At 43.8% G+C, this 15,257-nt stretch overlaps 2 protein-coding genes across 2 annotated transcripts; one reads left to right on the forward strand and one right to left on the reverse strand.

Annotated features, from left to right (window-relative positions):
* Nucleotides 1-2,460: 2,460 nt before the first annotated feature.
* Nucleotides 2,461-4,833, forward strand: GCNT3 (glucosaminyl (N-acetyl) transferase 3, mucin type). The gene has a single exon (XM_085070828.1). The coding sequence runs from the start codon at nucleotides 2,583-2,585 to the stop codon at nucleotides 4,134-4,136; it is 1,554 nt and encodes a 517-aa protein (XP_084926954.1). The 5' UTR covers nucleotides 2,461-2,582; the 3' UTR covers nucleotides 4,137-4,833.
* Nucleotides 4,834-10,129: 5,296 nt separating this feature from the next.
* Nucleotides 10,130-14,659, reverse strand: GTF2A2 (general transcription factor IIA subunit 2). Its single transcript, XM_085070833.1, has 5 exons — nucleotides 14,575-14,659; nucleotides 14,085-14,218; nucleotides 13,496-13,600; nucleotides 12,060-12,186; nucleotides 10,130-10,442 (listed from the first exon to the last, which is right to left on the reverse strand). Exons 2-5 carry the CDS (start codon nucleotides 14,154-14,156, stop codon nucleotides 10,417-10,419), a joined length of 330 nt encoding a protein of 109 aa, XP_084926959.1. The 5' UTR covers nucleotides 14,157-14,218; nucleotides 14,575-14,659; the 3' UTR covers nucleotides 10,130-10,416.
* Nucleotides 14,660-15,257: the final 598 nt, after the last annotated feature.

The following is a 15,257-nucleotide window of genomic DNA, read 5'->3' on the forward strand; positions in this document are numbered from 1 at the left end:
CTTTGACTAAGTTCACAAAACTTACTACTTCCACGTATTTCTTAAAAGTCATGCTAAAATAACTGACAGTGTATCTATATATACAAAAATCCTTTCCTTACAGATTCCAGCAACCACCACAGTCTGATCCCTTCATATGAATGCTCTTTATCCTTCTTTGTTAACGCTGCTTTCACTGGGAAAACCCTATTCCTTTTACAAGCTAACTGTGTACAGGTGAACCCAGGGAGATTATGACCCTTGTCATCAGTGTAAATTTCTCCCATGTGCTTCACCAGGTCTGACAACATCAGCAAACAATCATAATTAGGCTTTTTTCCCTTGGAGAAGCAAGTAGAATAGATGTTTCTTCTCCACTCTCCAATGCACTTATCTGAACCACAACCTAGAAATTGTGCAATTAGGCAAGTAGGTAGCAGGTTAACTTGTGAAGATTCTTTTTATCCCTTAACAGGAAAGCTAAAAGAGCAGAAACTTCTAACTTGATATAGCTTATTGAAATGGAAGCAGGTGCAAAAAGGCACTAGAGAGACATGAAACCTAGACTTACCAGAACTATTTTAACTGAAAATTGTCATACTGATGAAAATTCTTCAGACTTTGAGATCAACACAGGAATTCTAGAAATTAATTGCAACACCGGTCTGTCTTGTGACAGCACAGTGATCTTTATGCCTCGGCCATCACGTCTGTCAAATATTTAAACTCCTCTCTCTGCCATTCCTTCACCCTTTCAAATACAAAACTTTTTGCAGCCTGTTGTATGTTTCTTTGAAAAGCATAACTCCAAGAATCTTACAAGTTGTGCAACCCCTCACAGATAGTCTTCTGCAAGATTATTATCTAAACATGATTAAACCATCCTCCTCTTACATTGTAATTTGCTGTCATATCTCCAGGCTATTTATCTCTATGCAAGCAATCACGAGGTTGCTGGTTACAGTGTAGGAAGTGCTTGGGCTGTGTGTCACATACTGATTGTAGGACAGTTGTTTTACATCACTCACTCCTAAGCAGAGTCACTGTTGTATTCAGTCACATGGACCATCATTTAAGGGAACACCAAAGATTTGAGCCCAGAGTTTAAAGTGAAGTATGTTGGAAGTTATTGCACTTAAGAATATAAATGTTAACATGTTTTCAGCTCTATTTAATATAAAAACAAGTCCTCAAGTCCAACAACTTTACCAACAAAACATTTTTTATTGTAAGCTAACATTTCTCTCATGGGAAGAAAAAATGTAGCTTTACAGAAAGCTATTAATTACGTTTAATTTAATTCAATTTTTTCAGATTTTCAGCCAAGTATTTTCTTGGTTATTTACATTTCATACTTTTCAGAGGAGAAAGTTTTAAAATTTCACCCTGAGAGCAGAGGCATAGGCACTTCAGACTGCTTGGGTTTGCTGCAGCTTTTTTTAACTTGAGGTAAGAGCCTACATATGAAGAGCTGCGTACCACAGAGCAAATGATGTGGAGTCCTATGGCCACACTACTAACTGCAGAAACCTTCAAAATGTCAAGTTTCTTGCACTGAACAAGTTCAAGATGTTAATGCTAAGCAACAAACTTCTTCCAAAGAAGCTCCATTTTGGTAAATCTGCGACTACATTTACAGAATGTTGGCAAATTATTCCAAAATAATTTAAGTCCATTTATTTACATTCCTCAAGCCTTTTCCCCCACATTTCTCCCAAGCACATTCACTTTGATACTCAGAACAGGCAATATGGCACTGTGCATATAGGAAATACTATGTGTATCACATAATTGCTTTTCATAATGCCCAGTAAAATTTCTGGACTACCCATGTCTAAGACAATTATTTACTGAGCTGGTTAAAGCTACTAATTTAACAAATAATCACAGTTTTGAAATTAGAGAAGTAACTGCTTCTTTTTTTCAAGAACCTGTACAGAACTACACATACAACTGTCCTCAGTCCATCTGCAGATTCTGTGAGTTTGGTTTCTTGATACATATGGAGAAAAAAAAAATATGCCTTCTATCTCAGAAAAACCCAGCTTAGAAATTTTCACTGAAACTGTTGAAACTGCTCCTTTTTTACCAACATGGTACCACATACCATGTTTGGTTCAAATCATGAAGTGGTTCAGGATGACTGCAAAGCTTAGGGAGCATTATTTTGTTCATCTCAGCACAAGGAGTATTTTATCACTTCCAGTTACCCCTCTTTTTCTTTCATGTGATACTGCCTTGGCCAGCGTGTAGGGGCAAACATTCTCTCACTTCCTTCTTTAAGCAGATACTTGTGGCAAATAATTTATAAACCATAGCTTCTACCTTCACCGTCTACTTCCCCTGTAGAGGCAGAGATTGAACTTTGCCCAGTTATCTTTTGCAGTAATCCTTCACTAAAGCTCAAAGCACTCTAGGACAGCAATAAACCTTTTTGAAACTGGATTTCTAGACTACAGCCTATCACTACCCCTCCCTTGACCTGTAAGTTGCAATGATGAGAACACTGGAAAAGCAGGTTGGACCCCAAATTAATCTCGTAAAGTCTTACGAAAAAGTGCATTATGTAGGGTTGACTTTTAGAGGAATTTTCCTTGCGTTACATGTTGGACAGGGGTAAGATTAAATATTATCTTTTAAACAGACACAGAAGATATACAGCCACCTCCAGTGTTGATAAAACCAAACAGAGCGACGCCACGGGGAGGGAGGGGACTGTTACTCACCTCTGGTCACACGGGGAGCGCCCAGGCACTGCTTCCCCACCTCCCAGAGGCAGCAGGTGCCCAGCTGCCGGGCTGCTCCGTGCGGCAGTGCCTCCCGCGCCCTCAGGGCAGCGCAGCCAGGAGTCGCGGGCAGAGTCCGGGATGCGGTGGTGGGAGCGAGCCCCGGCGGCGCGGCGGCGCTGGGCGCTGCTGCTCGGGCCGCTGGCGCTGTTCGCCGCCGCCCTGGCGCTGCGCGGCGCCGCTCGCCCCGACCCCGCCGGCCACCCCCGCTGCCGCCAGCGCCTCTGCCGGGCGCTGGAGCTCTCCGCCGGCCGCAGTATCAACTGCTCGGCGGTCGTCCGCGGGGACCCGAGTGCCGTCGAGGAGGCGCAGCTCAGCAACCTGGAAGTTGCGAACAAAAAGGCTTCGCCGACGCCCGACGAGTACCTGAACATGACGAGGGACTGCAGAGCTTTCAAGGAGAGCCGGCGGTACATCGAGTTCCCCCTCAGCCAGGAGGAGGAGGAGTTCCCTATCGCCTACTCCATGGTCATCCACAACAAAATCGACATGTTCGAGCGGCTCCTGCGGTCCCTCTACGCCCCCCAGAATGTCTACTGCGTCCATGTGGACAGCAAATCGCCGCCCGCCTTCCAGGAGGCCGTGCGGGCCATCGCTGCCTGCTTCCCCAACGTGTTCGTGGCCAGCCGCCTGGAAAGCGTGGTCTATGCCTCCTGGTCCCGGCTGCAGGCCGACCTCAACTGCATGCGGGACCTGCTGCAGAGCCCCGTGCCATGGCGCTACGTCCTCAACACCTGCGGCGCCGACTTCCCCATCAAGACCAACGCCGAGATCGTCCGTGCGCTGCAGTTGCTGCGCGGCCGGAACAGTCTGGAGTCGGAGAGGCCCTCAGGCGCCAAGCGGGGCCGCTGGCAGTACCACCACGAGGTGGGGACGGCCATCTTCCGCACTGCCCAGGAGAAACTGCCGCCGCCCCTCAGCTCCCCCATGTTCACGGGCAGCGCCTACATCGTGGTCACACGGGCCTTCGTGCAGCACATCTTCGAGAACCCCACGGCACAGAAGTTCCTCGAGTGGTCCAAGGACACCTACAGCCCTGACGAGCACGTCTGGGCCACCCTGAACCGCATGCCGGGCGTGCCGGGGGCCATGCCGCACAACGACAAGTTCCAGCTCTCGGACATGAATGCCCTTCCCCGCCTGGTCAAGTGGGAGTACCTGGAGGGGGACATCAGCAAAGGAGCGCCCTACCCGCCCTGCACCGGCCGCCACCAGCGCGCCGTCTGCATCTACGGGGTGGGCGACGTGCCCTGGATGCTGCAGCAGCATCATCTCTTGGCCAACAAGTTCGACCCCGAGGTGGACGATGCGGCCATCCTGTGTCTCGAGGAGCACCTGCGGCACAGGGCCCTCTACGGCCGGGGGCTCTGAGGGGAGCCGCGGAGACTCTCGCCGGCACCTGCTGCTTTCCGTGGGCGAGTCCTGCCGACGGCGCCTCAGGGACAGCGCAGAGGGGATCGACACCGTGTCGTGAGGCGAGACGGGCGCCGGCGCCTCGGTGGCAGCGGGAGGGGAGCCCCATGGCCCCTGAGGGGCGCACGCCTCGGCGCGGCCCAAGGAGAAGCACCACGGGCGGGGGCACGGGGCTGCGGCCCCGCCGAGGGTCGCACGGACGGACAGACGGGCGGGCGGGGCGGCCCGGCCGAGGCAAGGCCCGGTGGGGAAGGGCGGGAAAGTCAACCCGCCGCGCTCGGGCCCTGTCCTGCCCCCGGGCTGCCCTCACGAGGCGCGGCAGGCCCGCACTCCTCTGACGGGCGGGAGGGAGCGGGCAGGGCCTGGTCAGTCCCTTCATGGAGTCTACTCGCCACAGTGACCCCCGGGCTGCTGCTTGTGGACGGGCAGGGCCGGGGCACGGGCCGCGGTGCCTCCAGCTCCGGCGGGGCAGAGCTGACACCGGGATTGATTTGCCTTTCCACAGAGCACCTGGCGGGCCGCCCGCCCGTTCTGGCAGCCGCAGCGCTGCCAGCTGAACATCTGGCTGCTGCTTTTGCCTCGCTTTAAACTTGGACTCTATCAAAAGGCGTTAGTCATTAAAACCCAACTTTCAATAAAATCCAAGATACTGAAATAGCGCTTCGGTATTCTATGCCCTCTGAGGAGAACGGGTTGTGCTCCTGGGCAGAGCGTTAAAGCAGTTAACCCTTTATGCACCCACTTCTCCATCTGCAGCCCAGGCAGAGGGATGCAACAATGGTGTGCAAACCTACATTTTCTAAGATCTGCATCTCTCTCTTCCCCCCCCACCAAAAAAAGAGATATTTTAGTGATATTTCAGTAATGTAATTACCATATCCAGTAATGGACAATGAATTAACTAATCATCTAACACATTGTTTCCTTGAGTTTCTAGAAGCTGAAAGAAAGATTTGTGAACTTCCGTGTTTCACCCACATGTTTTTCTAACTTCATATTAAAGCTAGCCACTTCCCATGGATCCAACAACTTTTCACTACCTGTAATGCTGAGGGATTAATGCCATTGTCTTTATACTAAGAAAAATTTAAAAGTAACTTTCTTGTAAGTAAACACTCACCTTTTTATAAATTTAAGGTCAACAGTGGAGAATAAACAGTGGAGAATTATACAAAGAGCTGAAGCTAGTCCATAACACCAGGCTACATTTAGATGAAGTTATGACTGCAATAACACAGATCTTTACAACATCGATTTAAATAGGATGAGAAGATGAAGTAACTGACTTGAAAAGGTGTGTCACTGCAATTTTGTTGGACATTTTAAAGTGAACTTGGTTGTAATACAGTGATTTTTTTTTTAAATGCCATGGTGATTTTACAGCAAACTTTATAGAAAACAACTCCAAATACTGGCAAGAAAGGCTCTCATACATAAATACCCAATGTATCATTGGGTATTTGTTTATGCAAAACGAGCAAATAAAGTAACAGGATTACTGGTCCAAGGGGGGAACTGTTTGCAATTTATGTAAGCAGACATTTGCTAAAGAAATTAAAGCTTTATGCTAACCTGATAGTTACATACAACATTTTTAATGGTTTCAGCAGCAAATTCAGCATTAAATAGAAATTATCTCCGTGTCTAGTGCATTCCTTTAGAATAAACAAAACTTCTCTGCTGACTTAGGGTAAGAACTCAAGTCTCCAATCATAGAAAACTGCATCCAACCACTGCTTCATCTGATTTTGCTTATTAGACCTCTTTCACTTACTTTAAATTAATACGTATTAGCTCAAAATACTAAACCAGTGCCAAGGGCTTCACTGGGGGACTGGGACAGGTTCAGGTGTCTGAACTGAAACAGGCAGAGAAGAGTCACTGAGTTTCTAGCTATAGCAACGTGTTGTCTTTTTCCCTTGGAAAATGGAGGGGAAATGTGCATATTCCTGGAGACAAAAACAAATCCCTGTACTTTTTAGTTCTAAGGAATTACATCAAAATCAAACCCAGCCATGAAATGGCTGTCTGTAAGAACTAAATAATTTCTTTCTCAAAGAATGAAGTGGAGGGGCCTGGAAAGAATCCCCACTTGAAATAGTGGAAGATTATTGAATAAGGGACCTATTATTTTGCAAATGTACCTGTAGAGATAGATACATATTTACAAGTTACAGACCTGTCAACAATAATTTTTATCCCCTTCACTTTGTAAATATGTTTAACTTCTTCAGCTGTTTCTTCTCTCAGAAATGTGTAGTATTGCTTGTACACACTATTATAATAACAGTGTTTCATCTGTTATTGACAGACACAAAAATGTTACAGATGGAGAGACAGAGACAAGGATTTAGATTGAGGGTGGAAAGTGCCACTTCAAATCTGTTCTATGGTAAGTCTTCCAGCAAAGTCAAAATATTTCTTCTTTTAATGTTATTCACTGCAATCTTTGCCCTTCCTGGTTAGACCTGAAGACAGAGGATCTAAGCATTTATCCAAATTTGAAAGAGATGGCCAAAGAATATGAAGGCATCAAGTGAAGCCAGCATACCAGAAAACCAGCTTAGCAACTCACTAGGAGGGGCAGCAGTTATCTGACAACCCAGCCCAGGCAGCCCTCCCATTCAGAGAGATCACTGCTTTGGAGGAAAATGACTGTTCTGGCACTATCACCTGCTGAGGTAAACACCTGGTAAAACCTCCACATCCAATGTTCTTGATCCAAAGGAAATTTCCTGTTTCTGATGGTGTTATTACTTAGAATTCCTCTCAGATGATTTGGTTGCAAAAACAAAGGCTATCTAGCGCAAATTTATTTTCTACTCACTTCCTTTTAGTAGTGACCTAATTTCTTCTGAAAGAATAAGCCTACTCCCAAATGCTAAAGGAGAACTAAAAGATTCTTACAAAGGAATGTTCTCAGCCTATCCTCTTCCAAAGACATTAGAAATGTCATGTTTATGACTGCAGCCACATGTCAAAGCAGTGATATGTCTCCTTACCATTAGAAATGGCAGTAAAAACCCCCACTCAACTCTGATACAGAACTTTGCCTTCCAGAGATCTCAAAGGCTCTTAGAAATCAGATAGCTGGCCTCTTAGAAAGTTGGCAACAGAGCACAGAGACATCATGTAACTTGCCACAGTTGGCTGCAGAACTGAAAAAAGAATAAACTTGGAATAGAGTAGGACCAGCTCTAGCCCACAGTAGCAGTATCACATCAGAGTACAGGATCACCTCCAAAAATAGATTAAACCCCATGTGAAATTCATCCGTAAAATCAAGGGGTTCATACCAGAATTATTAACTTTGTGTGATAAAAATCTACTTCTGACACTGCCGTCTACAATCAATTTTTAACTAACAAACCAACCTCTAAATAGGCCACCAGTTGTTTAAGGAGGAAATACGCTGCAAATTTACCTTTCAAGAAATGCATGGAAGGAAGATGAAACTATAATTATGAAATCTAATAGCAGATTTACTTTTCTGGTTTAAACATGGTTTTAAATTACACTTTAATTCCAAGTGGTTTTCACTTTATTTTTACAAGAACAATGTGAGCTGCACCTGGCTTATTACATATTTCACAACAGGTCTATGAACAGCTCTTTCTAAATTTAGTTAGGAGAGTCTATTTCCTTCTTGCTTTGCATTTGATACCTTTATATGATCATCTCTGAGATGCCCGATAATAAAAAGAGGTCAATGAAAATGAATTTGGAGGAAAACAGGTAATACATTCTAAAGAAACAAAAAGTAAACATGAACGATATGAATACAATACCAGTAAAATATTTGCAGTCATGAGTGAAATTGATTCAGGCAGCAGGGTTATGGTGTTCTTTTTCTGCTGACTGCAACAGCAGTGACCATAAAATGTTGACTCTCAGTGAACTATTTTCCACTTCCTTGAAGGATGCAGGTTCTTTTAGTACTAGACACAAATCAAAATATTAATATATCTGTAAATTACTACTTCCTAAGCCATAATGGCTAATCCTAACAAAGATCACCCTTTAGGTTACAATGACGAAAAGGTTCACATCTCCCAGACTAAAGTCCTTTTTAACATGCTCCTAACTTTTCTTCCCGCTGCAAAGTTTTAGACTACAGAAAAGCAAACCCAAGTCAGTAGGACCTGACTGAAATCCTACCCCCAAGCTGCTAAGATCCTTAAACACAAGTATCTGCTTTGAGTAACTCTCCTCTACCTCACTGTGCCTAATCATTGTGCAAAGGAACATAATGATCCCGATTAAACTTGTCTTCTGGAAATTCATCATAAATTCTTCCTGCTCTGCACTTTAATTTGTGCCTCTCTGATAACATTTAGAGTCAGGTATTGACATCCCAGACTGAGCAAACAGCTTACATCAGGTAACATCCTGGTTTGCACACCTATGGAATTGACAAAATCCTTTTTCTTGGAAACCATGTTTGAACAGCCAGTCATTCACAGCCAGTCCTGTGTTGGTGTTTATGCTTTCTTCACTTTCTTTAAGTTAATTTACTTTCTAAATAGAACCATCCATTCCAGTTCAATGTCAAGGTGCAAAGGTATCTTTTAGTTCCTCATTGCTGCTGAGAAATGGAAGCAATTGTGATCATTCTTAAGAAAATCTATAATGAAATAAATAAATGAAAAAGTCCATAACACTACAGGCAAAGAAGAACCAAATGGGCAGCAGCAAGCATGCTGATGCTCTAGCAAGTGAAATTATGTGTCTTCCACTGGATATTGCAGTAGCTTAGTGTAACAAAAGTGCAGTTGATGCTCTTAGTTGTAAGTTTAATCTTTCAAGACCACAAAGAACATTAATCACATGAACCTGGCAGGATTAGCTCAAATTCAAACACAAAAAGTAGCGAGTGACAAGAAAGCTATGGAGAGCAAAGCAACAAAAAGCAGAACACTGGCACCAGATCCCCTTCACTTCCCTTTGCTCCCTGCTCTTCCAGTGAACTCAAAACACCTCCACAGAAGGAACAGATCCGGGATCTGGACAAACACCATCCCAGAAATATGGATAAAGCCTGGAGTGACAGGACAAGGGGGAATGACTTCACACCGAGAGAGAGTAGGTTTAGATATCAGGAAAAAATTCTTCCCTGTGAGGGTGATTAGACACTAGAACAGGTTGCCCTGACAAGCTGTGGATGCCCCATCCCTAGAAGTGCTCAAGGCCATGTTGGATGGGGCTTGAAGCAACCTGGGGTAGTGGAAGGTGTCTGTGCCCATGGGAGGGGGTAGAACAAGATCATCCTTAAGGTCCCTTCCAACCCAGGCCATTCTGTGATGCTAACACACACTTAGTTGGAATAAAATCAGAGATATAATTACTTCCATTAGGAGACAGTCCTAAGGCTACAGAGACCTCAAGACTGTGTAGTTCCTGTCTAGAGATAGCAAAAGATTACAAGTAGTTGGAGGTAGGAAGAACAAATTTTTACACCTGTATGGGTTGAAATTTAGTTTACCTCATGATTATTAGAGAACAAAAAATTTTAAACCTAGAAGAGTTGAGTCTGACATAGAACAAGAGAAAACCATGGTGCAGCTACACATTTCCATCCTTTAGGATGACTTAAACAGACACTTACTGTTGCAATAAAAGCAACTGTCTGTTCTTTTGGTTTCAGAAATGGCTACTTACCAATCTGCAGTGTGCAGCAAAGGGCACGTAGCAGAGCTATTTATAGAGAGAAAGATGCAGTCACAAACACACAAACATGCTGCCCAGCACCAGCTGATAAGTTTTTGCTGATGTCCTCCCCCATCATTCTGGAACAGCCATTTCTAGCAATACTTAACAGTGCAACCACACTCAGAACCCTCTACCTGAGTGACTTTTTAATTTGCAACATTTCTCTAAACACACATAGAAAATTTTGGGAAAATATGGTATGCTAATGCTAGTTTCTGAACAAAGTTTTCCAATGATCACTCTTTCAAAAGTTTTTAAATAAAAGTTTATTACAGAAATTATTTTGAACAAAAAAAGACAACAGTATCTCTTGTAATTAAAAAAAAGGGTAACATTGTATTCATGCCCTATAAGGTGAACTGAAGAAATGCTACAGGTATTTCTTCCGCCATCATTCTGTGATGCTTTCTAATATGGATTAACTCACATCTGCATCACAAGAATTGAATATGATCAGTCCCTTTCCATGCTTCTCTCCAGAAAGTGCTGCATATTAACAGAAAATATTGCAGACAAACCACAGGTCTATTCATTCTGCAGTATTAGAACCAGTGTCTAGGAAAGAAAAAAAAAAGTGAGACCAATACCCATCCCCACTAAAAACAGAGAACCAAGAGCATTCTCGTACACCTTCCCCCAGATCAAAAACACTCCCCAAGCATTTTAGAACATGTTCTGTACCTACCCAATTCCCTCCACTGCTCTCAATGCCATGCATGAACTGCTTGTGCTGTTTCACTTCACTTAACAACACTAAAAAGAGCCAGCACAGAACTCCAGGGTTGTGCACACAGAGGAATTAAAAATACTAAAACCTTTGCTCTAACATGTAGTGATACACAAACCCTTTACTGCAGTCAGCCACAAGAACATGTGGCTATCATCTACTAAAGAGAAAGGCTTTTGCACATCCAGCAGCATAAGCTCTGATGGACTGTGGGCTATAGCTTATTATGCATTTGAAACAGAAGCAAGAATGAGCATGATCTTCATAAAGAAACTGAGAGCTATTCTCTGTTTTGAACTTTTGTCAGAATCACCAATTAACACCAGTGCAGCTTTTGATACACTACCATTACTGCTTTCTTGTTTTTAGAGCTGTGGAAGAAGTATGTAACTCAAACAACAAGCCAGTGTTTAATATGTTCCTTCAACAAGTCAACTTCTCGTGGGAAAAAAAAAGGTTGTAATGTTAACAGCAACTTCAAGTCAGTCAGCTGTTTAAATCTTATCTGCACAATTTATCGAGAATGAAAATGATTAATACTTGGAAAGTAAGGTTTCCTCCACTAGCTATAATAAGCACACAAGAAAACAAGCAGTAAGATTATATGCTTGGCTAATACCAGAAGTTGAGCAAACAATAAATTCTGTCAACTCTTTAGAACTACAACTTGAAGTGACCATTGTAATCATGCCAGAATCAGGAAGCCATGAAGAACCTGTTTCAGAGGTCTATAGTGCATTTAAATAAAGCCTTTTCCATTCTCAGTTCTTCCTTTTAGCATCACTCTCAGAGGACGAAACAAGTGGCACCATTTCACACAGCTTTAGCAATACTCTGCCACATTGATGGCTTTAAAAAGTTATAAAGCAGCTTGCCACAAGTCACTGAATTACTTTTTCCAGTAAAGAATCTCAAGGAACAAGGACAAAAGTAATCCAGTCAAGCAGATATGGATTGTAAACTCCCACAAGCAGTGTACATACAGAAGGTCTGTTAGGCAACAAATAAGTCTTATGACTTGCAAATGCAAGCATAAGCTTCTCATGGGCTTGTGCCCCCAACTATCAAATCCAGAGAATGATTGCTTAGACACTTTTCTCAGACAATTCCTTGCTCAGACTGTTGTAGCACTCTTCAGATTCAGTCAAACATGGTGCTATCCTAACAAACAGGTTAACACTACACCACACAAAAAAAAAAAAAAAATTTACTTCTGATTTCCTAATAGCTCTAGTATTGTGTACTTCCCAACAACAGGTGCAGAGCAGTCCCCAGCATGGTTCTACCTCAGTGCTTATGAGTCAGTGAAGCATTTAGCTGGCTTTTGTAAGGAAATGCAGAGCCCTACTTCTGTCTGAGTAATACAGTCACTCTATTTGGTCAAAGCTTTCTAAAAACAATCAAGGGTTGTGTCTCAGCATATTTATATCATATTTCATACTTACTTTTTCCATCACATGCTACAATTTTCACTTTATCCACTTTCACAAGTTCGGTGACCTCCCTAAATTCCACATCATTCAGTACAAATGTCCATACATTGTCACAGAATCTGTATGTGTTCAGAGACCCCTAGAAAAAGACATGAGACATTTTCTATAGGATGCATCTCAAAAGCAACAGAAAATATGATGAGTATCTACTGAACTATGTCCCTTTTAGAACAAGATTTGGCACAAAGCCAATAATGGACCTGAATGTGTACAAACTGGCAAGCAAGCAATTCTGAGGAAATCCGGAGTTTAAATGCCCTCCAGTGGCTGAAATTTTCAAGACCATGTAGTGATGTTACAGGATATCCAAGGGGAGGATCCACAGGTAGGCTAAGAAGTTTCACAGTTTTTCTAATGTGTACAAAGGATCAGTAGTAGAAAACATTTCTTAAAATACTGGGCTGTGAGAAAAATCTGCTACAGTAGTAATTGTAACAAGATGTGAATTCTGCAGTTGCTTAAACAAAGTGGTAGCTTAAATAAAAAATCATGACAAAACTGACATCTGACATAAAGGGGTATCCCTCCTCTTTGATGTATTACTGAGAATGTCAATATGGAAAACTTTCGGCCTTCACTTTTACATATCTTAAATTTATATTCTTGAACTTAAGCCCCAAGTAACATTTTTTTAATTTGTCCACTAAACACATGCTAAACTGTTTTTTGTATCATGCTACATATACAAAACAAGTTAAGTGTGCTAGAGAAATTATACTATTTTTAACATCTCTATATTGTTTAAAAAATCTAGCATCTTAGGAGACCACATCATTAATGTGTTCTACATAATGTAGGAAAGTAGTATGACAAAAGTTAACAGGAAGCTGGGTTTTGTGTTTTTTTCCCTTAACTTTACATTCAAGTTGATACTTAACAACTTGCTGGGTATCTAACATCAATTAGGGTGGCTGACTGGGGAACCCCCCTCCCCCAGCTTATTCTTCTATGATACCTACAGAAAATAGCTACAGAATGATCCAGTGAAAGGGCAGATCTAAAACTCTCTAGTCTCTCTTCACATTACTGATGTGGCTGAAATTGTGGCCTCATCTCACTTTTGCTAGGGACAGCTGCGAGAAGCAAAAGTCTCCCTCCTCATCTGTAAGACACTGAGGATGGCAATGTTATCCAACAAAAAAGCATTTCCCCTCTTCCCTGTTTTCATCATCTGATTTTTGCATTCAGTCAAAAGATCCCTGGCAGAACAAGGTAAGCAGCCTTACAACTACACACAGAATATACATGCAAACAGTCATTATTACAGAATCCAAATGGACCTCCTTAAGTCCATGCTTAGAGCACACAGCTTTTAATGACATTCTTAGTTAAGTCACAACACTTAGTTGCTGTATCTCATGTAAAACTTCTACATATCATTTCCTTACCCTGAAATTGACTCTGTTCCTGACTCGCTGTGCCAGTGCCGAATTTATAGCTTTATCAAACTGAAGTAGCACCTGAAGGGCCAACTGAGGTGTGATTTGCTGTGACTAAAGAAGTTTCAAAAAAAAAAAAAAGTTTTCAGTTGTTTCAAAGTAAGCTCAAACATGCAATAAATGTTAATAACATCAAAACAAAGGTCACATGAAGCAGATCTCTAGACAAACGTTCTAGACAAACATGATGTTCCTGTATTTATTTTCATTTTTATACTTCAATTCTGTGCTACACAAAGATCTCTTACAATAAATATTTACTGGAAATACCCAGAAGAGCAGCAAATTGACTACAATGTTCCAGCTTAATCTGGCTGTTCATGGGGACACATGAGATTAAGCCACTTAAAGAAACATTTTCCTTCACCCAAAATGTAAAGAAAAAGACATCACAAGTGAATGGAAAACCCAACCCTTATGATTCCCATCAGTAAGTTTACCAAAGCTCAGCCAAAGGATCCTCGATACAGGACCCACAAAGCCATATGGATAAAAACGTCCCTTTTTATTAAAGCACTCGCCCAGACCCCAACCGCACCTGTATGAGCTCATCCAGACTCTCCTGCAGGCTGTTCCCCAGCGTGGTGTTCCTATACAGCTGATACGCCATGGCTTACTGCGAGGGCCGGACACGTTCTGGTCATCCGCGGCTGCGCCTCTGCTGTCCTCGCTCTCATTGAAAACAAACAAAGGTAACAATAACACCCCGTACGCCGCACAGCCGAGCCCGCCGGGCACATGCACAGCACGCCCCGTGCCAGAGGCACCCCGCAAACACCGCCCGGCACTCGGCAGCGCTCCCGGCGCTGGGGCCGCACAACCGACAGCCCGGCCCGCCTCCGGCCGCGCCCGCTCGGCGCCGGGAGCCAGCCCGGCCTCAGCCAGCCCGGCACTGCGCGGCCCGCCAAGCCCCACCCGTCCCCGGCCCCCCGCCGCCCCCTGCCCCGGAGAAGGGATCCCGGCCCCGCCGCGCCCGGAGAACGGCTCCCAGCCCCGCCGGCCCGGCCCGGCGCCGCCATGGCCCTCACCGCGCGCGGCCGGAAGCGCGGCCCCTGCTCGGCCGCTGGCCCGGAAGCGGAACGGCCGAGCAGCAGCAGCAGCACCAGCAGCAGCAGCAGCGCTCCGCTCCGCTCAGCTCCGCCCCATCAAACACTCCCGCTCGGATTAACGCGTTCATTGCGACACCGGCGGCTTGCCCAGTTAAAAACACCCCGGCAGTAATCACCGCGAGCACACTCACACTCGTGATTATCACATTACTCCGGGACACTCTGGAACACAGGAAATACGCTCATTTAAACAGAAAGGATCATAATGTTCTTAAGAGGTAGGTGAAGAGTCTTCTACTTACATCTTTTCTATTAAAGGGGCTAAGAAAAACAGTGACATCTGTGAAGAGTGTTACTAGCCAAATTAAGCCAGTTCTATCATCCATGATTCACAACCTGTGCTTTTGCATGATTACTGCAGCTTCACTTTGTTAAAACACTGCACATTTCCCATTATCACACACAATAAGGCTTACAGACATTAATGACAATTTAATCGTTCTATCTTAACCCTTCAATCTGCCATTCAACCATTGGAGCACCTTACAGCTCAGGCCTTTCTTGTCAATAAAAAGGTTTTGTTATATGACTAAGAAACATTGGAGAACTGCAGAGCCACTGGTAAACTAAGCATCTGAATATTTATTTGTAATTATTAACCC

Source organism: Lichenostomus cassidix, chromosome 10 (genome assembly GCF_008360975.1).
Source record: "Lichenostomus cassidix isolate B80296 chromosome 10, HeHo_3.0, whole genome shotgun sequence".
NCBI classification, from domain to species: domain Eukaryota; kingdom Metazoa; phylum Chordata; class Aves; order Passeriformes; family Meliphagidae; genus Lichenostomus; species Lichenostomus cassidix.

What these genes read in the sequence shown, in the direction of transcription:
- GTF2A2 (XM_085070833.1), bottom strand. Translation starts at nt 14,156, where the DNA reads ATGGCGTATCAGCTGTATAGGAACACCACGCTGGGGAACAGCCTGCAG. An exon ending in GTCTGGATGAGCTCATACAG is followed by an intron (nt 13,601 to 14,084) that starts GTGCGGTTGGGG and finishes AAACTTCTTTAG; the next exon opens with TCACAGCAAATCACACCTCA. An exon ending in GGAACAGAGTCAATTTCAGG is followed by an intron (nt 12,187 to 13,495) that starts GTAAGGAAATGA and finishes GTCTTTTTCTAG; the next exon opens with GGGTCTCTGAACACATACAG.
- GCNT3 (XM_085070828.1), top strand. Translation starts at nt 2,583, where the DNA reads ATGTTGGACAGGGGTAAGATTAAATATTATCTTTTAAACAGACACAGA.